Raw genomic sequence first — 26,589 nt, 5'->3', positions numbered from 1 at the left:
AGGCAAACGAACAAAGTGCCCCTACTTTTGTTTTAAATAACCAAAAAACAGAAATCTGACCAACTTTTGTTGCACAATGCACAATAAATTTATGTTAACATGAAGAAAAGTATGTTTCGGATGACCTCAACAGTCCTGTATGCAAAAATCAAGTGTGCATATTACCAATTTTAATTTTCTCCATTCTTTTTGCTGAGTTTCTTTTCTTTTTTGGGGTAGTACATGAATATTCACATGTTGTACTTCGACTACGCCTTTCTGCCTGGCCGTAAGAACTTAAATGTGACAATATTTTTTTGACTTTGTTGCATTGAGATGTGGCGTACAGTTAGCAAGGAGTCGAATGCTTTTGACATTGTAACAGATATAGTTATGCCCACAATCAAATTAGAGAAAGCACAACTGCTTGGCCACTATAAGGTAGTTGAGCGAAAAATGTGTCCTCTTTTATGTAACAATGCTTGTTATATTTTTGTTGTCCCACTACCTTTTGAATAGTAACTTTTAACGTATAATTCTGAAGTCAAAAGAGACAAGTAACATATTAGAAGGAAAAGTTTCTTCGTCTTGGCCTGACAAATTTTATATGCTAGGTGTATTCTTAGTGTGGTACCCTTCTTTTTGCCCCATTCAAAATACCGAATGTGCTTCAATATTGCAATTAGTTGTGTGCGCAGAGGTTGGTTCCGACAGACCCTCGGCTCAAGACAAATACAATCTAGAAGTTATTAAGGAAAATTCTTAACTGCTGCACCGTATTCACAATTGGCTTACATAGCAGGTATGGACATAACTTCATCTTTGTTCTTTTGTTATTTCTTCTTTACTACATTATGGAACTATATGCTAGGCAGTTTTATTATTAGGATGGGCGTTTGAATAAGCTGAAGAACTGTGGTCTGTCCTTTTGTTTTCCACGTATTTCAAACATACGGACGGATTAACTTATGACTTTTTACTTTTACCACCTGTTATCACTTTCAGTCCGCATTGTTCTTTCCTCTTGGCTTTTGGTTTGTTAATATTACTTATGGATTTTCTCAATCTATTTTCTCTTCAATCTTTTTCGAGTTTCTCAATCTCTGGTCTTCTCGGCGGCAAAATCAATTAGCTTTTCTTGAGAAATACTTCTTGACACTGAAATTTAGGGATGTTACCCTGTTCTGATTTCTCCCCGTCTGTTGTTTGTGTTGCATGTTGCTTCTCCTTCGTCCTTTTTTTGGGTGGATTGTACTGTTGGCTTCCCATAAATTGTAAGTACCTTACTGATGAGACAAATATTGGAATTTTTGATTCTTTCTTCGTGAAACATTTTGGTTTACGACCAACAGAAACAACAATCTCAGTGAGGTCTGCAATAATCCTTATATTTTGTTCCTTCAACCCAAACTACATCATTTCTTAAGGCTGCTTTTATTCATCAGAGTCAACTTTTTCCCTGAATGATGATAATTTGATGAAGTTATCATCTGTAGCGTTATATTTCTGTCGTTACTAAATATTTAGGTTCAAGACTTACACACGGGTGATAAATATGGTGTAATTCTGTAATATCTTCTGTTGGTCTATATGTATTTACAATGCTCAACTCTAAGAATCAGAATTTCTTATCTTGATAGACTATTTTGAAGTAGAGACCCACCCATAACTAAAAAGGAGTATTTGCCTCTAATTTTAAGATTGGTTACGAGGAAGCATAAATGCAATAAATGGACCAATGTTTAAAGCTAAAATGAGAATCGTAAGACGACTACACATTTTCCTCCAAGTGCAGCATGAGTGTTTTTGCTTAATCTGTGTGCTATCGCTTTTAATTCGTTTTCGTTTTGAACTTTCAACTTTAATTTATGCTATCACTCTTTTCTCTGTTATTGTGTTTCAGACTTTTTGGTCTCTCTGCTCAACAATTCAAAAGGTAACACTTGAGGAAAAATTGTGAAATTTAGAGAGAATCTTATCATGCTAATTGGGTTGAATTAATTTTAATAAGCTGATATAATACATTTTACTTGCCAGGAGATGGTACGTAGAACTTGATTGATGAACATATGTTAGTTGTTTCACATAAATTCAATGAATACACCCTTGTTTGTTAGCAGTGACAAAACTCATATAACTGCATAGATTTTAAGGCTATTTGATCAATACATCCTCAAATTTTGTTCCTTTTTACCTTGTTAATTGGTAAAATGATATTTTTTTAAAACTGGATATTAAGTTGCAATGTTTTGATTCTTGGTCTTGCAGTTAACGAATAAAACACCAGAGAAAAAGAAGCTACACGTTAAAAGACAATTTATGGGTAAAGTCCTGACTTTGATCAGCTATTTGATGTTGAGAATGTGTTTTCCTTGCTTATTTAAATATTTTGCATTCCCTATTAGATAACAACTTTCACTATGTTCAATTCAAAGCGCATTGAAATCCATACACTATAGATATTGAAAATGGTAAATCCAAAAGTTGAAAGGAGTATAAATTGAATGGTACAAATGAGAATGAGTGATATTTGTGGCTCTTGGAGATTCACGAACATTTTTATTTGAGCATATAACGCGAGGGGCATATAGAACTAACGATTGAACAATTTTATTATGCAGGTCCGATGAATTGTGTTACTGTTCACTCCTTTAATTTATTTTCAGGTACTACTTTGGTTGAGACATTCCATAATGCAATAAGTTACATCTCTGTTTTGGCCTTTCCTAGAAAGCGCCATGTATAACGTTCCGCAAAATATATGTAACATACTATTAAATGTTTCAACGTTGGTATTTATTTTAATCATGTTTCATATTTCTACATCTTTCTTTACAACTACTTTTTTCTCCACTATATGCCGTACCTTGCACGGGCACCCTTATCTAGTATATATATATATAACATAGAATACGTGTTGAATGATTATTGATTAATAACACAAAAAGGAAAGAAAGATCACCATATGATGCAAAAAGCTAACTCAAAGTTCAGGGAGTAATCCATGCTAGCATTATCAAGCAAATCACAATTGAGCTCTTTTATTAGGGGTGGTCATAAATATTGAAAAATTAAAAAATTGAATCGAATTAATTTAATTCTTTGATTTTTCAATTTGGTGTCAATATTATTTTTTCTAAAGTTTGATTCTTCGATTTGGTGTTTGATGTAAGGGTCTCAAAATTTTGAAGTAACTGAACTTTTATTAAAAATTAAAATATAATATTAGAGTCTAGAGATAAGTTAATTTACTTTCCTAGACCAACATATTATATAACCGTTCAATTTCTGAAAGCAACTGAATTTTGTTTGTTTAGTATGGAGTAATTTTTTTGGTTTTAATTTGGTTATTTGATTTTGGTTTGTTATAAAGTTTAAAAAAATAAAAAAGACTTGAATTTTGTAGTCTTAAATTAAAGATAAGTAGAGTATTACACAAGCCACGTTGAAAATTTAAATTAAATAATTGTCAAGAAATTAAAAAAAAAGTATTTAATACAAAAAAACAAAGGAAAAAAAGTGAGAAAAAAAATTAAAATAAATAAAATATTATTTATGTTTTTGTTACTTATAGGGAAAAGGGTCTGAAAAATACTCCAACTTTGATCGAAATTGTTGTTACGATATCAAACTTTATGGATGACCTTTTACCCCTGCACTATTTAGTAGTGTATTTTAAAGGTATATATGTGCCCACGTGGACACATTACTATTTATAATTATGCAATATTTATGATGTCCACGTATGCAGATATATACCTTTAAAATACACTATTAAATAGTGCAGGGGGTAAAAGATCCTTTTCAAATTTAGTATCGTTACAACAATTTCGGTCAAAGTTCAGATATATTTCAAACCTTTTTCCCTTACTTATATCACCCAATGAACATGGAAAGTTTTTTTTTCATTAATTATTTTGTTATCCTAAAAGTTAAAAAGCGTATCATTTCATTCATTAGCGACATTAATTGTCTTCTATAATTCAAAAACACGCCCCATGTATATAATTTTGAATTTTGAGTTGTGAATTAAAAAGTTCTTTTTAAAAAAATAAATACTCTCTGTTTATTTTTACTTGTCACTTATTCCTAAAATAGATTTTTATTTTTATTTGTCATTTTGACATATTAAATACTTATTTTTCAAAATATCATTTAATAGGGAATAGTTTGGTAAAATACCTATATAAATAATTATTTTCTTAATGAATGTGACAAGTCAAAAGTAAACGAATGAAGTAAAATATTGAGCGATATTGAGTTGAATTTAGAAATATTTAAAGCTGAAGTTGACAAAACATGCTTCAAAATTCATAACAACTTTTATTTATCCAATTTGTTTCAAACTCTTTCATACTTAATTAAAGGTATCAAATTCTAGTCTATACAAATATGAAATAACCTTGGTAGAGGGTTCGAGTAGGAGTATTCAAAATCAAACTGTAATCGATAGGCTAATAGTAAAATTAGCTTATTGACTTATTAGTATTGTGTTATAAGATAAATGAATAGTAAATGATTAAAATTTTATAATTAATGGCTTATCAATGCGAGAATAAATTACTCAATTTCCTTATTGAATAAACCATTTAGCCTTTAAAAAATATCATACTTACACTCTTACTCTAGATATATGAACTAATAAAGAACATATAATACTAATCTTAAAGGCCTAAAGTCTCATTTAATATTTTACCATGATATATAATTATATACCTAAATTGAAAACTCAAAACACATTTAATTTTCTATTGTATTTATTATTATATTACTATTAACTCTAATAGTAATATTATTCTTAGACCCTTCTTGTTCAATCTTGCTCTCTGTTTTGGAATTGAGCTACTCAATTACTAAGTCTCAAGCTTGATTGCTAATCTCATACACCACTTAAATTTATCAAGATTTTAAAATTGTATACTATTACAATGCCCTCGATTGGCGATCGTTCAACGAACTATTTTTACAATGTCTATCAAATGAAGAAGCTCAATAAGCCTTGCAAGAAGTACATGCTTCACTAGTAGGAAATAGTCTGGTAATTGTTAATCCGTTATCAAATAAATCAATATCAAATTAATTAGCTAAAAGATTAATATATTTTAAAATCAATATCTAATAAATCAATCCCGTCAAATAAAATTATCCAGCTAATCCGTCCTATAAGCAGCCTAGGTTCAAGTCCCCGGCTCCTACTCGGATATAGACATGGGGCGGAGAAAAAAATATTGGGCCAAGCACTAGCAAGAAAAGAGCAGTAAAAATCGCATTAAGCTTTCCAATTCATCATTCCAACAAGTCATGGGTGTTGAGAAGAGAGCTACAGCAACTTTGAGGGTCTCAAATATACCCCAATCTGCTATAGCTAAAGATCTTTTCGACTTCTTCGACTCTTTAATCGGCAAAGGATCAGTTTTTGCCTGTGATATTTTCTCTGAGCATAAGAATTGGAAATCGAGAGGCCATGGTAGAGTTCAATTCGAAACATTGCAAGACAAATTACACTGTTTATCACTGTCGGAGCAAGGGAACCTACTCTTTAAAGGGCACCAACTCTCACTGGTCTCGTCTTTCGATGATATCATTGCAAGGCCCGTTGAACCTAAGTGCAGATTCCAGGACGGAATCTTGCATACTGGGTTACTGGTCAAGAATGATGTTATGCAGGTTTTGGAGACTTGGGAAGATGTGAAAACGTTGATCATGCCGGAAAGGAAGTGTCTTGAGTTCTGGGTTAGTCATGCTGAGGAGTGTTATAGGTTGGAAGTACAGTTTGGCGACGTCGCCGAGGCTACTGTGTGCTCTTTGGAAAACCAAAATTCCGCACTTCTTCTGAAGGTTTGATTTTTCTGCTACCCATCTTTAAATTTTTAGTTATATTTACATTTAGGGCTTGGAATATGCTGTGAGTTGTGTGTGTGTGCGCGCGTTTAGACTTCATATAATAGTGATACAATTTCAAGGTTGAAGAAGAAAATATAAATGGTAGAGTAAAAGCTCAGCTGTAGAAACTAAGGGTAAGAGCTGTTTATAGCACTGCAAAAGGATTTTCAATGATATAAGTAAGAATAAATAGGCAAGTAGCACGATTTCGAAAGCATGCTCAGCTGAAGTCACACAGTCACTAATTCACAGGGATGGAGTCTCAATGGAAAGAGGATCAATTAGATTAATGCTTAATAGAACTTCTAATGTAAAACTTATTCGGAACAAATGTGTTAACTTCCCAGACTTATAACAAACCGAGTTTACTTAATGAACCCCTACATTCACTTATGCTAGCTGAACATTAGTCAAAACCTTCTGCTTCCAGTTCCAATTGTAATTTGTATCAAGTAACCCCAAAGCGTATTATATGCTTTAGTAAGGATGCAAGGATAACCTTTACAAAGTGGCCTATAAAAAAAATAAAGTTTTCTTCATCACTTGCAGTTGCACATTTTCTTTTTGGTAAATCTCCAATTTGAAGGAGAAGGACATTCTTGGTTGTCTATGCTATGAAAAGTCATTCATAAGTTAAAATAAGCTGCAAAATTCATGCAGATTGTGAGCTGCACACGTTTTGGGGAAGATGTAATCTATGCTTGTTCTGTGAACACATGCATATTATGTTGTAGCTTGTTTCACTTTCACTATAGAAAGAAGTTGGTAGGACATTTTTGGGCTTTTAGTTACATTAAAACGTCAAGGATATTATATAGTGCAAGTGAAAAAAAAGGATATTATATAGAAAGTTAGAGGTAAAACTTTGAAGGAGGAATCAGTACTCCTTATCAAAAAAAAAAAAAAGAAAAAAAAAAGAAAGAGGAGCCAGTGCTGTTCAGCACTTTCCTTCTGTGTTGAATTGAGGGAATCAGTTTTCTTCTGATCTTTTAAAACTTGTTTACCAATTATACATTTTACACAGTTTGTATGGTTTCTGAGTTGTTAGATGATCCTACCAAAGTCTTGCGGCAGTTATGACTAATGAACATGAGGATTCTGAAGTACTTAGGATGCAAGATCAATAAAAGCCTCTGTTTAAAAATTGAAAAGGTTGGGAAGGATGTTATGGTCCCCGGTTATGGATCTAGTTATGGGACGCTGCAAGATAAAATCTGAAGTTTTCTACCTATGGTGCTGGTTCGTTAATAGAGAACCTGCTATCTCTTGAGTTTGAAGTACTCAAAAACTTGACTAATTCTCTGCTTATCATTTCACTAAACACAAATAACATTAAATACAACACTGGTGGATTAACCACCCATCTGAAAACAAGGAAGTAACTTCCTACTACAACTGAAATGAGAAAGTGGAGAAATAACCTCCTTACTGCAACAACTGCTACACAAAAATAGGAAAAACAAGTAACTAAAAAGCTGTAGTAATCTACTGCAAATAGAAATAAAAAATAAAAAAACTTTATTTCCTTAAATCTTCCATGTGTAAAACATTGGTAGACTAAAAGGAGTGCTAACAATACTCCCGTCTTCAAATCGCGCTTTCCCTCAAGCGCTAAGTGTGGAAAATATTAGTAGTTCCCCCTTTTCTAACAAATTCTTCTTCATTGTATATAGAGTCAATCCAGAAAAACTTCTTGCACTGATGACCTCGAGTGAATGGTTCATCACAGTTGAAACAAAGTCCCTTAAGTCGCCTTTCCTCCATTTCAGATCTGGTCAGTTTCTTCACAAATCTGACATATTGTTGAGGTGAAAAATCTATTGTCTTTGATGTGCAAGCATCTAACAATTGCGAACAAATGAGTTGTTCCTTGCGCAATCGGGATAAACTCATCGCCATAGCCAAATCTGGAGGATTATGCAACTCAACCTCAATTGCTATATAATCAGTAAGACCGTTGATATAAAATTCAATTTTTTGTGACTGTGAGTGTACCAGCCCGCGAAATTAACTGCTCAAATGTTTCTTGGTAATCTGCCACAGACCCGATCTGGCGTAGCTTAGCCAATTCTCCCAATTTTTTACTTCTGATTGGTGGCCCAAGACGAAGATTACAATGACGTTTGAAGTCATCCCAAGACAGTTGAGGCAGTTCAGTCTCTAGTTGAAGAAACCAAAGTTGTGCATTGCCCTCCAAATGAAAAGAAGCAAGTCCAACCATTTCTTCTTCCCGAGTTTGTTGGTGTCGAAAGAAGTGTTCACATCTGTTCAACCATCCCAAAGGGTCCTCTTGACCATTAAATCGTGGAAAATCCAACTTTGTATGTCGAGGAATGATGAAACTTCCTCCTACTTCTGATCCTGACCCTCCTGCCACTATATTTTTACCCTTCCAACCACGATTCTGACTAATATGTTCAGTTGAATCAGAATCGACCTTCGAATTTGCTAAATCCTTTGTGAGTGCATCTAAGCGAGCATTTATTGCTTCCTATCTCGCTATATTGGCTACACGTTCTTCTTGAAACAAGTTCACTAATTGTGCCAGTTGATGTGAATTTGATCTCCTATAACATCCGTCTCTGATACCAAGTTGTTATGGTCCCCGGTTATGGATCTAGTTATGGGACGCTGCAAGATAAAATCTGAAGTTTTCTACCTATGATGCTGGTTCGTTAATAGAGAACCTGCTATCTCTTGAGTTTGAAGTACTCAAAAACTTGACTAATTTTCTGCTTATCATTTCACTAAATACAAATAACATTAAATACAACACTGGTGGATTAACCACCCATCTGAAAACAAGGAAGTAACTTCCTACTACAACTGAAATGAGAAAGTGGAGAAATAACCTCCTTACTGCAACAACTGCTACACAAAAATAGGAAAAACAAGTAACTAAAAAGCTGGAGTAATCTACTGCAAATAGAAATAAAAAATAAAAAACTTAATTTCCTTAAATCTTCCATATGTAAAACATTGGTAGACTAAAAGTGGTGCTAACAAAGGATCAGTAGAAGTCTTTAACAAACTTTGGGGATATCAAGGCTATTTTCATGGCAGGTTAAGTTAGATGGGATTGTGCATGTGTCATGGTGCTTCTGTCTCTATTTGGTCTAAGAGCACATTTGTTATGCATTGACTAGTCTCTGACTTACAAAGAAGTCTGAATTTAATTTCTTCCACTACTCATTAGAACAAAGGGATAACTGTTTTTTGTATTGATTTATGTGATACATGCAATAGAAAACAACGATAGATAACATCCTATCCCGGTTGATTACTTTATAAAAAGATATACCTATGATATTACCTTGACAAGAGAAACAAAAATTCGGAAGAGAAGTGAAATCCTCTGAAGGTTATGGACTAACATTATGCTGAAATGAAATGTTGGCATTGCTGAAATTTTTCGATCCTTTAACCTTTATTTCTGAGGCAAAAACTGTTCTTGGGGAATTCATACCTTTCTTCTTCTTCTTCTTCTTTTCTCGAAAAGATGGAACATTTATGTCCTTCCAATATGTAATATATCTTGATTGGTTAGAGTCAACTTTACAATCTTTTATAAATATCTATTAGAAAAAAAGAAACGAACCAAGGTGTTCTTTTTCATTTCAGTGATTTTTTTTGCTTTCAGCTAAAACATGCACCAAAGCTATACCAAAGAGTTTCTGGACCTGCTGTTGCTTCCAAGTTCAGTGCTGACAGGTATCATATCTGCAAGGAAGATTGTGAGTTCCTTTGGGTTCGCACAACTGATTTTTCCAACATAAAGTCTATCGGATGTTCATCCTCTCTTTGCTGGGAAACTGAAGACGGATGGTTAAGTTCAGATTTGCTTTCTAGTTTGCCATGTTGCAACAAGGATGTGATAGATCTAGATCTGGATAAAGTAGGAGATATTTATTCTGGTTCTGAATTTGTTCCCCTTGTGAGGATCCCATCAGATCTGAAGCTACCTTATGAAATCCTTTTCCAGCTTAATTCCCTCGTACAGACTCAAAAAATTAGTCTTGGTGCTGTTAATCCAGATCTCATCGAAGTTCTTAGCAAATTAGAATTGGACACTGCAATGATGATCCTTCAGAAAATGCATAAGTTGCAGTCAACCTGTTTCGAGCCCTTGACATTCATCAAGACACGCTTGCATGTTTTGGGTAAAAACAATAAGAACCAGCTTTCATCATCTTACAGCAGGTTAGTGAATCATAGCATGATGAGTGTTCACAGAGTCTTGGTAACACCATCAAAGATTTACTGCCTGGGTCCAGAGCTTGAAACCTCCAATTACATTGTGAAGAACTTTGCAGAACATGCTTCTGATTTCTTGAGAGTAACTTTTGTAGAGGAGGATTGGGGTAAACTTTTTCCTAATGCCGTTTCTATGAGTGTTGAACAAGGTATCTTTGCAAAGCCTTACAGAACTAAAATCTATCATCGGATCTTGTCTATCCTTCGAGAAGGAATTGTTATTGGAACTAAAAGATTCTTTTTCCTGGCATTCTCGGCCAGTCAGCTTCGCTCAAATTCAGTTTGGATGTTTGCTTCTAATGAATATGTCAAGGCAGAAGATATCAGAGAGTGGATGGGGTGCTTCAACAAGATTCGTAGTATCTCGAAATGCGCTGCAAGGATGGGTCAATTATTTAGCACCTCTGTTCAAACAATGGAGGTTCAATTGCAGCATGTTGAGATTCTTCCAGATATTGAAGTGACCTCTGATGGTGTTAGTTATTGCTTCTCAGATGGTATTGGAAAGATTTCCCAAGCTTTTGCCAGACAAGTTGCTCAGAAATGTGGATTGAATCATACCCCATCAGCATTTCAAATAAGATATGGTGGTTATAAAGGTGTGATAGCTGTTGACCGCAATTCCTTTCGAAAGCTATCTCTTCGTGGCAGTATGCTCAAATTTGAATCAAAGAACAGGATGCTTAATATTACCAAGTGGAGTGATGCAATGCCTTGCTATCTGAATCGGGAGATTGTTATCCTTTTATCTACTTTGGGAGTTGAGGATAAAGCTTTAGAAGATCTGCTAGATAATCATCTTCGTCTTCTGGGCAAGATGTTGACCACTAATGAGGCAGCTTTAGATGTTTTGGAGAGCATGGGTGGTGGTGACGTAAAAAAAATCTTAATGAGGATGTTGCTCCAAGGATACGCACCCAATCGGGAGCCTTATCTCTCGATGATGCTTCAGTCACATTTTGAGAATCAGATTTCAGACCTAAGAAGTAGGTGTCGTATATTCATTCCAAAAGGTCGAATTCTAGTAGGATGCCTAGATGAAACAGGTATATTGAAGTATGGCCAGGTTTATGTACGAATAACCATGACTAAGGCTGAGCTACAAAATGGTCAGCAAAATTTCTTCCAGAAGGTGGATGAAACAACTGCAGTAGTAAGAGGTAAGGTTGTAGTCACAAAAAATCCTTGTCTTCATCCTGGAGATGTAAGAGTACTTGAGGCTGTGTATGAGGTGACATTAGAGGAGAAGACCTGGGTGGATTGCATTATTTTTCCTCAGAATGGAGAAAGGTAGAGTTTAACTGTTACATATATATGATATTTGAGCAGAAAATATTCAGTACACGATATTCTGTGGAACTTTTCATATCCCAACTATTTTACTTAATTTGACTTGTCTACCATATACTGTTCTTTTCCTTGGTCTTCATGAAGACTGATAAAGAAGTTTTTTTGCAAAGTTTTGGATTCTTAAAACTAGGACATGACTGAAAGTAAGTGGTTAGTGCCAATAGGTTCAATTAATTGTTTTTCGATAAGTACTAATAGCCTACCCCTACTACCTTGGGATTGAGGTGTAGTACTTGTAATAGGTATTAAAAAGTTCTAGTAATTGCACTAAATATAATATTTTCTTTCGCTAGAGGTTCTTGTCTTTTTGTCTTAAATAATTTAATCATGAAGTTTTAGCATGTGTGAGAGGTATGAAGAGAGAGTTGGCTTAGTCTTGCCTTCTTGGAGCAGAGATCTGCTTTCCACATTTTCCCTTTCTAAACTTATTATATATATATATTGTACTTCCACACCCCTCCTCCTCAATCCCTCAAAGGGAAAAAATAATAATAATAACAACTATAATAATAGATCAAAAAAGACTGTTCTCGAATCTAGAACTTTAAAACTTTCTTCGTACTGCTCAAAGGAAATTAAATGTTCTTTAGTACTCAAAAGTACTGAATTGTCATGTGCAGGCCTCATCCAAATGAATGCTCTGGTGGTGATCTTGATGGAGATCTTTATTTCATATGCTGGGATGAAAGTCTCATTCCTCATCAAACAGTGACACCCATGGACTACACTGGGAGAAGACCTCGTATAATGGATCATGAAGTCACTCTAGAGGTAGCTTGAGCTATTTCTTCCATGAATCAAGAATTATTTTTTTCTGAAAACCTCTTTTTTCTTTCCCTGATTTTTTGCAGGAAATTCAGAGATTTTTTGTTGATTACATGATTAGCGATACTCTAGGTGCGATCTCTACTGCACATTTGGTTCATGCAGATCGTGAACCAGATAAAGCTCTGAATTCAAAATGCCTCCAGTTAGCAACCCTTCATTCAATGGCTGTGGACTTTGCAAAAACTGGAGCTGCAGCTGAGATGCCCAGGTTTTTAAAACCAAGAGAGTTCCCCGATTTCATGGAGAGGTGGGACAAACCCATGTACATTTCTGAAGGGGTACTAGGGAAGCTTTATCGTGGTGTTATCAAGTCTTATATTCGTAGGAACTCAGATGACCTTTCTACTGATAGAGCTATCCAGGATGCTTATGATCATGACCTTCTGGTTGAAGGTTACGAGGCCTTCATTGAAACTGCTAAAACTCACAAAGAAATGTACTTGGATAGCATGAACAGCTTACTCAACTACTATGGAGCAGAGAAAGAGGTTGAGATACTGACAGGCAATTTGCGCCAGAAGTCTGTGTATCTGCAGCGGGACAACAGGAGGTACTTTGAACTAAAAGATCGAATCTTGGTTTCTGCCAAAAGCTTACACAAGGAGGTCAAAGGGTGGTTCTCTGGTTGCTGCACGGAGGATGATCATCAGAAATTGGCTTCAGCATGGTATCATGTTACTTATCACCCTAGTTACTGCCACGAAAGTGCTAATTGTCTGGGCTTTCCCTGGGTAGTTGGTGACATTTTGCTGAATATAAAATCGCATAATACCAGAAAAACCACCCCCTAGTGTTCAACCATGAAAGCAACTTTGTTGTTTGATCCTGCCTTATCCAAGAAAATGTGTAATCCATGTGCTTAATGTAAAACTTAAACTCTCTTGTCAGGAGTGCTATCCATGCAATCTGTTGTCGATCACTGTGAATAAAATCCTGATTCCTTACCTATTGCTTTGTAACCATGGCTGGTGTCTTCATACAAAATTAGTCTTAATTTCCTCAAGATATTCGAATACTTCCGAGCTAGTGCATGACCCCTTTTTTTTTTCTTTCTAATGCTAGTAATGTTCGGACCAGCTTATGCACATTTCTAACGGTTGTGTGAAAATAATTGAAGCTAGTATTTGTCTTTTTCTTTCATTACTGCAAAGAAGCAAATGTAAGTCCCCTATGTCACAGCCAAGTGGCCACCACTTACCCAGGTTCCAAAAATTATATCTTACCGGGAACTCCTTATCCTTATTTTCTTTGAATGAATTTGTCAGGATCTGACTACTTTAATTCAATTAAAAAGAATGGCATAATTTAATTTAGAAATCAAAATCTGGGTAATACTAGTTGACGGCTTAGCAGAGTATAGAAAAAACCCCCAAAAAAAGCAAAGTAGAAAGGAGCGGAAAAGCAAAGGATTATCTCCACTTTACAAAATTGATAATTCCATAAACGGCGGTCTTTTTCTAATCCATTAAAGCTTTATCTCCCAACAAAGCGAAAAGATCCAAATTTATCCTTGTCTATTCCAAATCACTTGATATTTCTTGATTTCATTACACTTTTGTCCGTTCATACCATGTATAATTGGCAATTCAATGAACAACACTGTTTTCATCCATTAAATCTTTATCTTCAAACAAAAAAGGAATTATAAAGCTAAAAGATCTTAATATCTCCTACTTTTCGAAATTACTCAATTTTACTTCATTATATTTTTGGTCTATTCGTTATACTACACATCAACAAATCATCTATCGTAATGAAGCTCCAACATAGAATGAGTAGACCTCGTGTTGTTTGGTGTGAGGGATAAAAGTACATAGGGATGAGATAAGAAAATAGTAATGAGATGAATTTTTTGTGTCTTGTTTGGTTGCCATGTTTAGGACAATTTATACCACAGTAATGGGATAAGTTATCCCATATACATGGTGGTGGGATAAGTTATCCCAGAATAGTTAATCCCAGGATACTTAATCCTGAGATAGCTTGTTCCCAACCAAACGAAGGGGTAAGTTATCCCACCATGTATATGAGAGAGGTTTACTTATTTTATCATTATGGTAAAAATTGTGGAATAAACAATCCAAAAATTATTTAATACCTCCAACCAAACGTAGTTAATCTAAAAAAGTGCAGGGACAAATTTAACCATTTTCCCAACAACAAATAATAAAGTAGTCCACAAAACTAGCTTGTTCCTCCAATTAATCATCCTTTTATCATTCAATTTCTTTATTTATGCACAAATTGACCAACTCATTAGCCAATTGAAATGTATTGTATAAACTAATACTAAAATATACTGTACTAGTATATCAATTAATTACACATTACGAAGAATGAAAAATAACCAGACATGATGAGCAGTAGGCTCTGAGGATTCATCTCCATTCTCCACCACTGAACTCGTTGTGTGCTATTGGGATTTTGCAGCATTCAAAGGGCCAATCAGACGAAGTTAGGTCCATCCCTGCCCAAATCCAAGGACCCTCTAGCCGACGCCGGAATTGAAGCGTAGCGCGTCGAGAAATCCCGGAGCCCGTACTCATCCTCCTCTCCGTTATTATTACCTTCGTCGAAGTTTAACGCATAACTGAGAGGATCGTACTGGAATTTCCCCTGCGCACCATTTTTGTTCCGATTGAAACGCCGGATAAAAGTTTTCCATCTCGGTCCCGCTACAATCTCCGACCACTCTCGTAGCTTCATTAAAGCGTTAATCCCTTTAGCCCAAACAGAACCTTCTTTCACTTGTTCAGTCTGTTCCTTACGCCACCATTTCAAGCCGCCGCTTCCAGACGACGACGGAAAGCAAAAACAGCAACGCCGCTTCTGGAATAGCTTCTCCGACGTCTCCTCGGTTGGCTGGGTGTATGTGTGTGAGAATTCAGGTGCCTCCATAGCCAAATCGTTCCAATGTAGGAATATTATACAGCGGCAGAGAATTCAGGGTTTTTATATATATATAAACAAATCCACTTGCGAGACTTGTCCTATCTGTCCTGTGCAGAGCTGTAACTGTTAAGGAGTGACTGGCACCGGGAATTACCGGTTTAAAATAATATAGGCGTACCGCTCACTTTGAGTACAGTTTTGGAGTTATATGACCGGCTCTCTGAATATTCTTTTTCTTTTTTAAGGGACTTCACTTGAGTACAGTATGGGTATATTGTACAGCTACGCTAAATGGCTGTCACAACTCAGCCATGGCTTTAGTTACAAAATTTGATAAATTCAATCTTCGTTTTAATTTGTTTATTTTTACTAGTGTAACACAATAAAATTAAAAAATGTTCTTTATTTTTTAAAATTTCATGTTAAATCAATCAAATAAACAAATTGAAACGGACAAAGTATTAGTTATACTTGGTAAACTATAGATTTAAATTTGATATTATAGTAGTTTTTATATGTATATTTATGTTCCACGTTAAAAATATTGATTTTTTATCATGCCAAGTGGCAGCATCTGCACCTGTCTACGTGTAAGATTACGATTTGCTTTTCGTCTTCTTTTGTTTTTTTATTTTTCTGAAAAGAAAAAGTTGGTTGAATTCGTTCCATTGTCAAAATATCAATCCTGGCTTTTTGTACAAATATCCAGGCTTGTAATTGAAGATGGGTTGAGCCTGAGCGCCACAAAATATTCTGCTACGCGTCTCCAAGGGCATAATTAGGCATCATGCACAATGAATCGTCAAGTGTATTTGCACAAACTTTTTGAGTGGATAATCGTCAAGTGTATTTGTAGAAACTTTTTGAGTGGATAATCGTCTTTTTCTAACTGAAGGGACCTATATTCTTGCTCATCGTTTTCTTTCTTTTTTGTGAATCTTCCTCACTGGATTTTGATAGCCTTTAGAATGTAAAATTTTATTTTATTTTATTTTTATAAAAAAGGTGACATCAATGACCGACCTTTTTAAAATATATATATATATATATATATATATATATATATAATCAGATTCCTGACCAAATGAAGTCAAGGTTAGCTCAAGTTTACGATGACAAACAGATAAAATCAAAAAACAGAAGTGCCTAACTTTAAAGCATAAAAACGTGTTGTTGATTTTATGAGATGGCTTTTCATCCTTAGCAAAGACAGAAAACCAAAACATGCAGAGAAATGTGAAATGGACATGCACTAAAGTATCAGGTGATGTCAAATTCCAATGGCATTAAAAAGCACGGACAAAGATGTCAATCTTTTAAACTTTATCAACTTGCAAATGAGATTTAGTTGATTGATGCCAAAAGATGGCACCAGCCACCTAAAGCAGCACATACTACCAACTTGTGGGTGTATAAAATTAACCATGAGTGAAGAAGTACTTCGAAGGCAAGAAGGCAAATAATAGTCACAGATTCTTGCACATTTTGATACAACTTGAAAGTTTTTGGTCCAAGTCGTACCCAATTATAAGGCAGACCCAACCAACAGATGACAAAGACCTACAATACATGGTAACAACCATGCTGCAAGTGACGAATGCTACTACATTTTCTAATATACCTAATTGCTATAAACAAATGAGTTAGATGGCACCCAATAGCCTTTTCATAGTGAGAAAACAAGTCTAGTCATTGCAACCAGAGATAAAAAGGAACATGGAACAACATCTGTAATAAAAGCAAGAATACTCCATAAGAATTACTAAAGATCCGACTTAGTTTTTTTGTGAAGAAAGCAGCCTAAGTCTGAAATTTGATTAATCTTTCTCCATGTTTAAGTTGTCGGTGATAAAGGTACTCAAACAAGACATTTCTATACTTACTTCCCGAGCTAGCAAAAGCTCCCATGAAGTCTCGACACATAGACATAATTTGCCCACAAATATGGTAATCAACTGCTATCTAACTCAAATAAACTAGTAGTAACATGTTACAAGCTGTCCCTATCGGCTATTGCTATCAGAAAAATGATTGCCCATTGACTCACCATAAACTTTATGATCTGCTTGAACAAAATAGTGCATTAGCAGAGAACACCTTTGAGTATGAAATGTGTTCAACAATAATTGTGATTTTTTCATGTTACCTCGGTCTTCTCAATGGATTTTTTTAATTAGAAGGCAAGGAAACTCATGTTGGAATAGAGTACTAGAGTAGTGCTAGGACATATCGAAAAACATTTATCAAGTGTAAGTGGCAACTCATGTATGTATAGAGTAGTGCATGTCAACTCTTGCTCATCGCATTATCCACACAGAGCCCAGTCATTTTCAGTGATTCACATAGTAATAAAAGCCAGATCTACGAAATGATCAAAATAATGAAACATAGGTACAACACACATATTGATTGACCAGATTAGTTGGAAAAAAGCAAAACTAAATATGATAAATTGGAAAATTAATAGGAAAGACGATATTCATTTACTTAGACAAATCTTGTGACCACAGGGAAAAATCCATGTCAAACTACTGCTGGTATTACCAAATATGGAATAATGGAATTTGCTGCCAAAACATTCTAACTATTAACACAGAGAAGAATGTATTTTTTCCACTTAAGAATACCTGCTTTAAAAGCTCAAGTATAATGCCTGCATGATCTTTGTGAGATAAATAACATTTTGTTTGAATAATAGATTGCTAGACAGTGGGCATGCAATCATCCCAGATGACTCATGTCAATCTGTATACTAGTTTTGCTGCTCAAAAGATATTCCACTTGCAGTGGCCCTTGGAGATTTGGTCTAGTGGTTAGAACGCAACATGAATTGTGGTGTTAGGCACACATCATGGGTTCAAGCCAAAGTGTTTTGCATCATGCACCACTGACCCTTGCGAATTTCTCAGTTATAAAGAAAAAGATTTCACTTGCAGTGCACACAAATGATTTAGATACACAACATAGTTTAAGTCTTACAAAGTCAATTAGTTACACAGCGCATACAAAGCTAAAAACAGAGTGGATACTCTTCAACACATACTAATACACAAAGTTCCCTCTGACTAGAAATATATCAACATCGGTTGAATACTTACATTGCCATAGCTTTCTGCATGCCTTTCCCATGAATTGTCAAGAATACCTTCCCCGCACTGTCCAAGTTACTCTTGTCAATCGCAATTGCTCCGAACATTGCCCGGAAAGCACCACAAACCACTGCAGGAGCCGACGAATTGGTCTTCCTAGAAACCCTGATTATCTTCTGCAAACCTAAGCGCCCTCCGTCAGCAGCGCATGATGTCACCACATTGGAAGACAGATCCATAATAACCCGGCTGAGATCCTTGGGTGATATATCGATGTCCTTGCTAAGCAATTGCAGAGACACCGAACCTTCAATTACCTTCTCTCCCAAAACGCTCAAAGCTCTGTTGTTCTCTCCTGAGTATGATGCATGCGTCAGGGCACGTCGTAGTAACTCCACATCCTGAAATGTGTACCTAAATGCAAACGTATTTATACGCAGAAACTCAAACTTCAACCAGGATTTGGTTAACTAAACGGAACAACTAAAAAAATAATAAAATCAGTCGGAGAAATTTACTGGATTTGATTTTGAAGGGTTTCGAGTGAGATCGAGAAAGGGGAAGTGGGTCTGGTTGTTAAGGAGAGATTTTCCTGAGCCTGAACCTGAGCCTGTAAAGAATGGTATCAAATAAGTTAGGGTTTAACATTACAACAAGCAAAAGCCGACTGTATTGTTCACTTTTTTATGATGGTTTTACCTGAAGAGAAGTGTAGAGAGCGAAAGCAAGTAAGATGAAGCAAATGAATTGCCGGAGATGGCACATGATTCCGGCGAACTGTATCTCGTTGATGGCGACAAAGTAAAGCTGAGTCGATGGATGGTCGCTAGTGGGGTGACATGCGGGGTAAAAAAACAGGGGCAAATCCACTTCACTAAGGAACTGTTTGGTTATGAAAATTACTTTATTTCATATTAACTGAACTTGTGACACAATGCACAACTATTAAGAAAATAATTTCAAGGCATACTTTAAACCATAATTTTCACTATTACTTTATGTGAAATTATAAATATAATTTTATAAGTTGTACAATTTATTTTCCAGAATACATAAAACTTCAATAAATGAAAGGACAGATATAAAAAAAAAATTCAAACATCCCACTTAAACTTTGAATAATTCAATTATTTTGAACAAATAAAAAACCTCAAAAATTAAGTTAATATGGAATAGAAGGACTGTAGGGGTGTTCACGGTTTGGATAAAAATCGATTCAAACCGAAAAATCGAACCAAATCGATAAAATAAAATCGATTTTATTTGGGTTTGATTTGGTTTGGTTTGAGATTTTTGAAAACTAATAGTATTTGGTTTGATTATGGTTTTATTCGAAAAAATCAAAAAAATAACCGAACTGATGAATTATATACATATATTTTATTAATATACATACTTAATATATTGTTTTTATAAACAACTTTAAAGATCTTACATATATTTTCATTAAAATTTATTTATAATTTACTTATTGAAAGCAAAAATGTCCAAGATGAAAACATTTATCTTATTGATTTCATGTATATGAGTGTCTATGACAATTTTTTGTGGGATTAAAAATGTTATTGTCTCTAGGCCAATATAGTGAATTTAAAAGTTTTATTGATAGTAAATTTAGTGATCGAAAGTTCAGTAATTTAAGTCATTCTAACTATTTTTTCGTTTTGAATGGATTGTTGTCACTTTTTTCACATTTTGAATGAATTGTTTATTTTATTTATGTGTATGGTTAATAGCCGAACCAAACCAAACCGAAACCAATAACCACCAAACCGATAAATGTATATTATATTTGGTTTGATTTGGTTTGATTTTGATAATTTTAAAACCGATTAAGTTGGTTTGATTTTGGTTTTTGTTTTGACCAATAACTGATCCAAACCGACCCGTGAACACCCTAAGAAGGAGTACTAAATTTTTGAAAATATATTACTCTCTCCTTTTAATTTTTTTTTTGTCATTTTATTCTATTCAAAAAGTTTTTTTTTCTTTTAATAACTTTTTAATTACAACTTGCATGTTTAAGATCATACTATATTTTTTGTAAATTTGACATATCTTTACTTTATTATTACAAGATTCAATTTTTATTTTTATTTTCTTAAACTATATGTCAAGTCAAAATATGACAAACAAAGAGAGTAGTATCTCTTTTCAAAGTAAAAAAAGAAAATATTTAAAAATTAAAATTGAATTTTTTCATAAATATAAATCGAAATTATGATTTAAGCATTTTCTAATTATTGAAAACAACTAGTATACTCCAATTCAATAATGACGTTCCAACATCAAGTATTTACATCATTTTCTAATTATTATTCGTTTTAAAGACTCATACTTCCAATCGTCTAGAATATGAAGAGATATAATGATTACTCCTATCACTTTTTATTACTAACTAATTAAATTTGATTTGATAAAAGCGTTATTTGGTTCTTTTAATTGTTGAGCTAATTTGAATTTGAATAAGAAAAGTGAAAAGTGAGGGATGGGAAAAATAAGCAAAGCTATATATACGCACGAGCAGTAGTGATTTTGGCGCGCTTAAACTAACTTGCACACATCAAAATGAATCACTCTCCGTTTTCTTCTCCAATCATTAACATACTCAAATCTCCATGGCCATCATTCTTGTGTCCTAGGGTTTCTGTGTTCAAAAATGAATTCTCTGCTGGAGCATCTCAACCGCTTCAAGAATTCCCTGATTTACGACCAGCAAAAGCCCTTCTGGAAGCAGATTCATGATCCAAATGGCGAATTCGTTGGCAGATGGAACCACATTTTCCTCTTCACTTCCTTCGTCGGTCTCTTTGTGGATCCTCTGTTTTTGTTGCTTCCTATTATTATCGATACCTGTATGGGCACCGACAATCTATTGGGTTACGCCATAATAGTCTTTCGCCTAATGGTTGATTGCTTCGCCTGCTTTCAGATCTATTTGAAATTCCGTACAGCTTTTGTTTCCAAAAAAACTCGGGTTTTTGGCAAGGGTGAGCTGGTCATGGATAGACGCTTGATCGCTATTCGTTACTTAAAAAACGCCTTTGTCATTGATGTTGCTGCTGCCCTCCCACTCCCACAAGTCAGTGCATTATTCATAGTTTCTTTGTAATCATAATAGTAATTTGTTTGTAATGTTATATTTTTATGTTGGTTAAATATATCCATGATTAGCATTTGAATGAATCCATCCATAGTCACAGGGTTCTGTTGGGCTAAGCCACCCCCTAAAGATATTGCTTTTCCCATCGAAAGCCCCATATTATGAAGCTACATCTTATATGTAGCTTCCTTTTCTTTAAAATTCGTACCCCAACAATCTCCTCCTAGAACTAAGTTAATCAAAAAGCCTCCGAACCAACTTCCACATGTGCCATCACCTCATGGACTTATGTAGAGATGCATTGTGTGCCACCTATATCATCCAAGTATTTATAGCCACCGAAGTCCAGAGGCTAGCTTCTTCTTGTATGTGAGCGTCTCCAAGCTACCTTGGCTGGGTGAAGGTACTAAACCAAGTTTTACGCCATCACTTCACCATCTTCACACTAGTCCCGCCTAACCATTAGCCCCGAAACTAGTTGTTGAAAGGTATTCTTAACATGGTGCTGACACTATCTGCTTTAGGCAAAGCCCACACGGTCTTCTCCAAAAAGGCCTCACACCATTAAGATTATCTCTACACCTTCTAAATAGCTACTTTTTCATTTCAGCAACCAACATGACACTGTTTGTTTGCACACCCAACATTTTCTTTCTGTGAAATATTCTCTCATTATGTTGGTTTTGATGACTGAACTCAATTTTGTAATGATGCCCTCAGTTTTTGTGAACTTCTTATGGGAAAAGAATGTTTAGGGGGTATGATGAATAGTAACTTTGTCATGTTTTTGGTTTTGCAGATTGTTATTTGGTTTATAATGCCATTGAATGGCTCATCACCCTCTCATGCTAATCATTCCATCTCTTTGATCATTATGCTTCAGTATGTGCCGAGATTGTTGGTCATTTTCCCCTTAAATTCAAAGATTATTAAGAATACAGGTGTTGTGGCAAAGACAGCTTGGTCTGGTGCCGCATACAATCTTCTCTTATATTTGCTAGCAAGTCATGTAAGTTCTGAAGTCTCTGATTATTTTTTTCTTTTATCAAAACCATGCAAAAGGCTCCTCCTTTTCTAAACTCAAATCCTTATTTTGTTCATCATTACCTCTCAGATGACAATCCTAAAAGGAACATTCTTTTTAGAAAGTACAGTGTACGAGATGTGAACAAGAGATTAAGCTAAAGTCAGTATATAAATCATATGCTGCTTCACTCAACTGTAGCTAATTTAGGTACCCATAAACAAGACTTAACTTATTTAAGACAGGTTAAAGGTGACACTAGCACATACTAGCATGCAGGGGGAGAATCAGCATATTTTGGTGTATGAAAGTGAATGAGAATTGATCGATTAGAAAAAGAGACAAGTTCAGAATGGAGAAAGGAGGAACACATATTAAAGTGATTCAGTGCCTGGCCCTCGCCTTTCAGGCTCACCGCCAATGCTGTTGGAATATTTACATGAGTTACGCCTTAAAAAAAGGTCCTGCTGATAATTGAAGGATAATGACACTAGGGTGTCCATACTTTTAGTCTTTTCAGTGAATCAGGAAGTCAGTTCCATCTGGTGTAGTAAGTGGGTGTTAGGTGGTTACAGATATTGCAATAGTTTTCGTGGTAGTAGCTACAAATACATTTGCGTTTGCATGAAATTTGACTGTGATGTGGCCTGTTGTAGTTGCTGATTGTGCTTTAGCAAAGAGAGGAGAAAGTGAAGAAACTAATAAGCAGCATAACTTTCCTATGTTTCGAAGATGACTTTTTCATTGTTATTGATTTAATAAACTCTGTGATGTTGTTATGAGCCATGACATAACTATTACCTTATTGAGATTAATTTTTAGTTCATTGGAGATTAATTAGTTCACAGTGATTAATCAGAGTTTTCAATTGTCAGTGCAGGTTTTAGGAGCTATATGGTATCTGATGTCTATTGAGAGGCATTTTTCATGCTGGAAGGATGAGTGCGTGAAGAAGAAAAAGGGTTCTCCCGATTGTAATAAAGACTACCTTGATTGCTCATCACTTAATAAACCTGGGCGTCAGGAGTGGTCAGAGACCACTGAGGTATTCAACAGTTGCGATGCTACACGCGATATAACCTTTGAGTTTGGAATGTTTGGTGATGCAAATACTGAAAGAGTTACATCTGCTGGCTTCTTTGATCGATATTTTTACTGCCTATGGTGGGGTTTAAAGAGCTTAAGGTATTCTCTTGGTGGTCTCTCTCTTAATTGTTTTCAATAAGTTATGTAGAAGATAGTCTGCATTTCAATGTAAAAACTCTCTATATAATGAACTTTGTCTCCTCCATAAATTCTTATCAAGTGGTAAAAAGATACTTAGCAAACGACATGGGGGTATATTGTAAGTCGGGGCTCGAAAGTTGTTTGTGTTTTCTGTTGACTAGATGAAAGAGATAAGTCCCTCAGGAACTAGTCCTCGTGAGTCAGCCAACAACTTTCTCTCCTCAGAAAGATTTATTTTAATTGTTATCAGTAAACTGTAAAGCAAATTTTTCATCTTCGAAAACTTGTTTTTAAAGTTGGAGCAGGACTTAATATCAGAGTTGTGCATTCATCTAAATGAATGTTGCAGAAGAAGAATATTTGTCATACTGTGTACACAATCATATAATTCTTAACCATCAATAGACAATACCCTGAAGAGAAGCTCGACTTAGTCAGCAGGTTTGGTCTTCCATATCCATTCTGATACTGGACTGTTAATTATTAGTTTTTTCTCTCTTCAATTTTAACCATCTTAGTTGCAACTTTAACTTTGCTCATGTCATCAGGTTGAAGTATTGGACCACAATTTTAACTCCTTCTGAGAAAAAAGAAAGGAGTCTTCAATGTGGCATGAAATATTTCCTCTTTTATATTATACGAACTTGTAAAAGTAGTAGAGATATTTATTATAAAAGTATTTCTTTTTGCATTTCATTTAGATTATGCTTAATGGATTCTTCAATCTCTTCATTTGCAGTTCATATGCACAAAGTATTACTACCAGCACTAACATTGTCGAGACGCTCCTTTCTAGTCTTATTTGTCTTCTGGGTTTGGTCTTCTTTGCACTGCTGATAGGCAACATGCAGGTAATATCCATGTGAAAGACTAAATCGGAATGTGTATTTTTATAACCGTCATGTCCGGGCACCTCCCACCCGCATAGGTATTGGGTAACTCTGTCCACCATGGTTTGGACAGATGGAAAGAAATCACATAGTTTTTAACTAGGTGGAAGGATACTGAAATGGTAGACAATGACATAGTTTAAATACACGTTTTTCTTTATTATCTTTTTGAACAACTTAATAAAGCTGAAGTTTCTTGTGGATGACCAGTGTAAAGCATTACACTAGTTACTTATTTGAGTTGAGGTTGCAACTATGGCTACTGACTGAAAATGGTCAGTTTTAGGAATTCATTGCTAGTGACTTGTGTACTTATTCATCTAATAAGGATCCAGGTTATGTCCACAGGAAGGGATTTTTTTCTTTCTTTTGGGGAGTGGGGGCCAGGGCAAAGGCGGCACTATTTCATTGGAAATGAATATTTTGTTTTATTCGCAAGTGACACTGTTTCTACTATTGTATTTTGTGAAGAGCTATCTACAATCCATGACAGCAAGACTTGAACAATGGAGAGTTAAAAGAAGGGACACTGAGGAGTGGATGAGGCACCGTCAGCTACCTGAAGATCTGCAGGATCGTGTTCGTCGGTTTGTTCAATATAAATGGTTAGCTACAAGAGGTGTAGAGGAAGAAGAAATTTTGCTTTCCTTACCCTTGGATTTAAGGCGTCAGATTCAAAGGCACCTCTGCCTGGCACTTGTTCGTCGTGTAAGTTTTTTGTCTCATTATTGTGAACACATTTCGATCCATTCGGAGCCGTGCAGTTTGTTAAGGAGCTATCTTGTTTTGTTGACTAATTACTTTGTAGTGTAACTTTCTGTAGAGAGATTCTATTTTTGAGGTAGGTCCAGCTTTACTCCCTTCATTGCACCCATTTTTTTGCACCAGGCAATAAAGTAGCACCAGGGATAACGAAATCTACATAGCAGGTTTTAAGAGTCCAAGTTGTGAAAGGGGATAGCGAAAATCTTCCTTTCTACTGATTTCAATTGGATCAACCATCTGTTTTGAACTTTAAACATTTCCATATGGTTCTTCTATTTGGTAACATCTCTCTGAATTTTTCAGGTCCCCTTCTTCTCCCAGATGGATGATCAGCTTTTGGATGCAATATGCGAATGCCTTGTTTCATCATTGAACACAAAAGACACGTTTATTGTTCGCGAAGGAGATCCAGTAAATGAGATGCTTTTCATAATTAGAGGTCAACTTGAGAGTTCAACAACCAATGGAGGAAGGTCAGGGTTCTTCAACTCCATTACGCTAAATCCCGGTGATTTTTGTGGTGAAGAATTGCTAACATGGGCCTTGGTGCCTAACCCAAATCTTAATCTTCCATCTTCAACTCGAACAGTGAAATGCCTTACAGAAGTTGAAGCATTTGCACTTAGAGCTGAAAAGCTCAAGTTTGTTGCAAACCAGTTCAGACGCCTCCATAGTAAGAAACTACAACATGCATTCCGGTACTACTCACACCAATGGAGGACATGGGGAGCTTGCTACATACAAGCTGCATGGAGACGCCATAGGAGGAAAATACTAGGGGAAGAATTATCAAGAGAAGAGAGCTTGTACTACAGGGGAGGGATGGACCAAGATGATGATTATGGTCGCGAATATCCTGTAGCTGGTGGTAATGCTCCGGATCAGGCAACAGAAAGCAGTACTCAGCAACTTGGAGCTACAATATTGGCATCAAGATTTGCTGCTAATACCAGAAGAGGCAAGGTGGCGCGTGTGGACACTGGTGAATCCAGCTTACGCATGCCCAAACTTTTTAAGCCTGACGAGCCTGATTTTTCTGATGATCCTAGTCATTGAAGCGCCAGTTCTGGTTTTGGGTTGGAGTTAGAGTTAGTAGGTAGGTTGCTTATTGCCCTGTTTCTTGTTATACAAAAGAAACCATTTATTCCAACCCATGCGCCACTAAATACTAGTGCAGTGGTTAACTACTTCACAAATGTAAACTGACCGCTAGCTTTAAACCCCATGGGCACTTTTAGTTACACCCAAATGGTTTCATGTAAATCACTGTTACCAATGAACAGTTACAGTCTGAATATTATTTGA

The 26,589-nt window shown here is 35.4% G+C and overlaps 5 protein-coding genes across 5 annotated transcripts in view; 3 read left to right on the top strand and 2 right to left on the bottom strand.

The window, feature by feature from the left end:
• LOC125832105 (rac-like GTP-binding protein 3) overlaps nucleotides 1-26,589 on the top strand; it is a 235,728-nt gene that overhangs the window by 184,220 nt on the left and 24,919 nt on the right. The gene's annotated exons all lie outside the window — the stretch shown is intronic.
• LOC125832075 (RNA-dependent RNA polymerase 2) lies at nucleotides 5,203-13,238 on the top strand. The gene is made up of 4 exons (XM_049511211.1): nucleotides 5,203-5,817; nucleotides 9,503-11,406; nucleotides 12,087-12,237; nucleotides 12,318-13,238. The coding sequence occupies exons 1-4, from the start codon at nucleotides 5,281-5,283 to the stop codon at nucleotides 13,083-13,085; spliced, it is 3,360 nt and encodes a 1,119-aa protein (XP_049367168.1). The 5' UTR covers nucleotides 5,203-5,280; the 3' UTR covers nucleotides 13,086-13,238.
• Nucleotides 14,725-15,199, bottom strand: LOC125832113 (uncharacterized). Its single transcript, XM_049511252.1, has one exon. It carries the CDS (start codon nucleotides 15,190-15,192, stop codon nucleotides 14,740-14,742), a length of 453 nt encoding a protein of 150 aa, XP_049367209.1. The 5' UTR covers nucleotides 15,193-15,199; the 3' UTR covers nucleotides 14,725-14,739.
• LOC125832107 (protein NUCLEAR FUSION DEFECTIVE 2) lies at nucleotides 18,096-19,152 on the bottom strand. The gene is made up of 3 exons (XM_049511248.1): nucleotides 18,975-19,152; nucleotides 18,794-18,885; nucleotides 18,096-18,689 (listed from the first exon to the last, which is right to left on the bottom strand). The coding sequence occupies exons 1-3, from the start codon at nucleotides 19,038-19,040 to the stop codon at nucleotides 18,281-18,283; spliced, it is 567 nt and encodes a 188-aa protein (XP_049367205.1). The 5' UTR covers nucleotides 19,041-19,152; the 3' UTR covers nucleotides 18,096-18,280.
• LOC125832082 (probable cyclic nucleotide-gated ion channel 16) lies at nucleotides 20,715-26,548 on the top strand. The gene is made up of 6 exons (XM_049511220.1): nucleotides 20,715-21,357; nucleotides 22,178-22,387; nucleotides 23,283-23,587; nucleotides 24,369-24,480; nucleotides 24,991-25,227; nucleotides 25,588-26,548. Exons 1-6 carry the CDS (start codon nucleotides 20,935-20,937, stop codon nucleotides 26,338-26,340), a joined length of 2,040 nt encoding a protein of 679 aa, XP_049367177.1. The 5' UTR covers nucleotides 20,715-20,934; the 3' UTR covers nucleotides 26,341-26,548.

The sequence above is a fragment of the Solanum verrucosum genome, unplaced genomic scaffold (assembly GCF_900185275.1).
Source record: "Solanum verrucosum unplaced genomic scaffold, falcon-dt-bn FXZP01000009.1, whole genome shotgun sequence".
NCBI classification, from domain to species: domain Eukaryota; kingdom Viridiplantae; phylum Streptophyta; class Magnoliopsida; order Solanales; family Solanaceae; genus Solanum; species Solanum verrucosum.
This window is presented reverse-complemented; position numbering and strand designations above follow the sequence as displayed.

Excerpts from the sequence above, each read along its gene's own strand:
- LOC125832075 (XM_049511211.1), top strand. The coding sequence starts at position 5,281 with ATGGGTGTTGAGAAGAGAGCTACAGCAACTTTGAGGGTCTCAAATATA. Across the intron at positions 11,407-12,086 it reads TTTCCTCAGAATGGAGAAAG|GCCTCATCCAAATGAATGCT; the intron begins GTAGAGTTTAAC and ends TGTCATGTGCAG. Across the intron at positions 12,238-12,317 it reads ATCATGAAGTCACTCTAGAG|GAAATTCAGAGATTTTTTGT; the intron begins GTAGCTTGAGCT and ends GATTTTTTGCAG.
- LOC125832113 (XM_049511252.1), bottom strand. The coding sequence starts at position 15,192 with ATGGAGGCACCTGAATTCTCACACACATACACCCAGCCAACCGAGGAG.
- LOC125832107 (XM_049511248.1), bottom strand. The coding sequence starts at position 19,040 with ATGTGCCATCTCCGGCAATTCATTTGCTTCATCTTACTTGCTTTCGCT. Across the intron at positions 18,886-18,974 it reads CTCTCTACACTTCTCTTCAG|GCTCAGGTTCAGGCTCAGGA; the intron begins GTAAAACCATCA and ends CATTCTTTACAG. Across the intron at positions 18,690-18,793 it reads ACCCTTCAAAATCAAATCCA|GTACACATTTCAGGATGTGG; the intron begins GTAAATTTCTCC and ends GTTTGCATTTAG.
- LOC125832082 (XM_049511220.1), top strand. The coding sequence starts at position 20,935 with ATGAATTCTCTGCTGGAGCATCTCAACCGCTTCAAGAATTCCCTGATT. Across the intron at positions 23,588-24,368 it reads TGGGGTTTAAAGAGCTTAAG|TTCATATGCACAAAGTATTA; the intron begins GTATTCTCTTGG and ends CTTCATTTGCAG. Across the intron at positions 24,481-24,990 it reads TGCTGATAGGCAACATGCAG|AGCTATCTACAATCCATGAC; the intron begins GTAATATCCATG and ends TATTTTGTGAAG.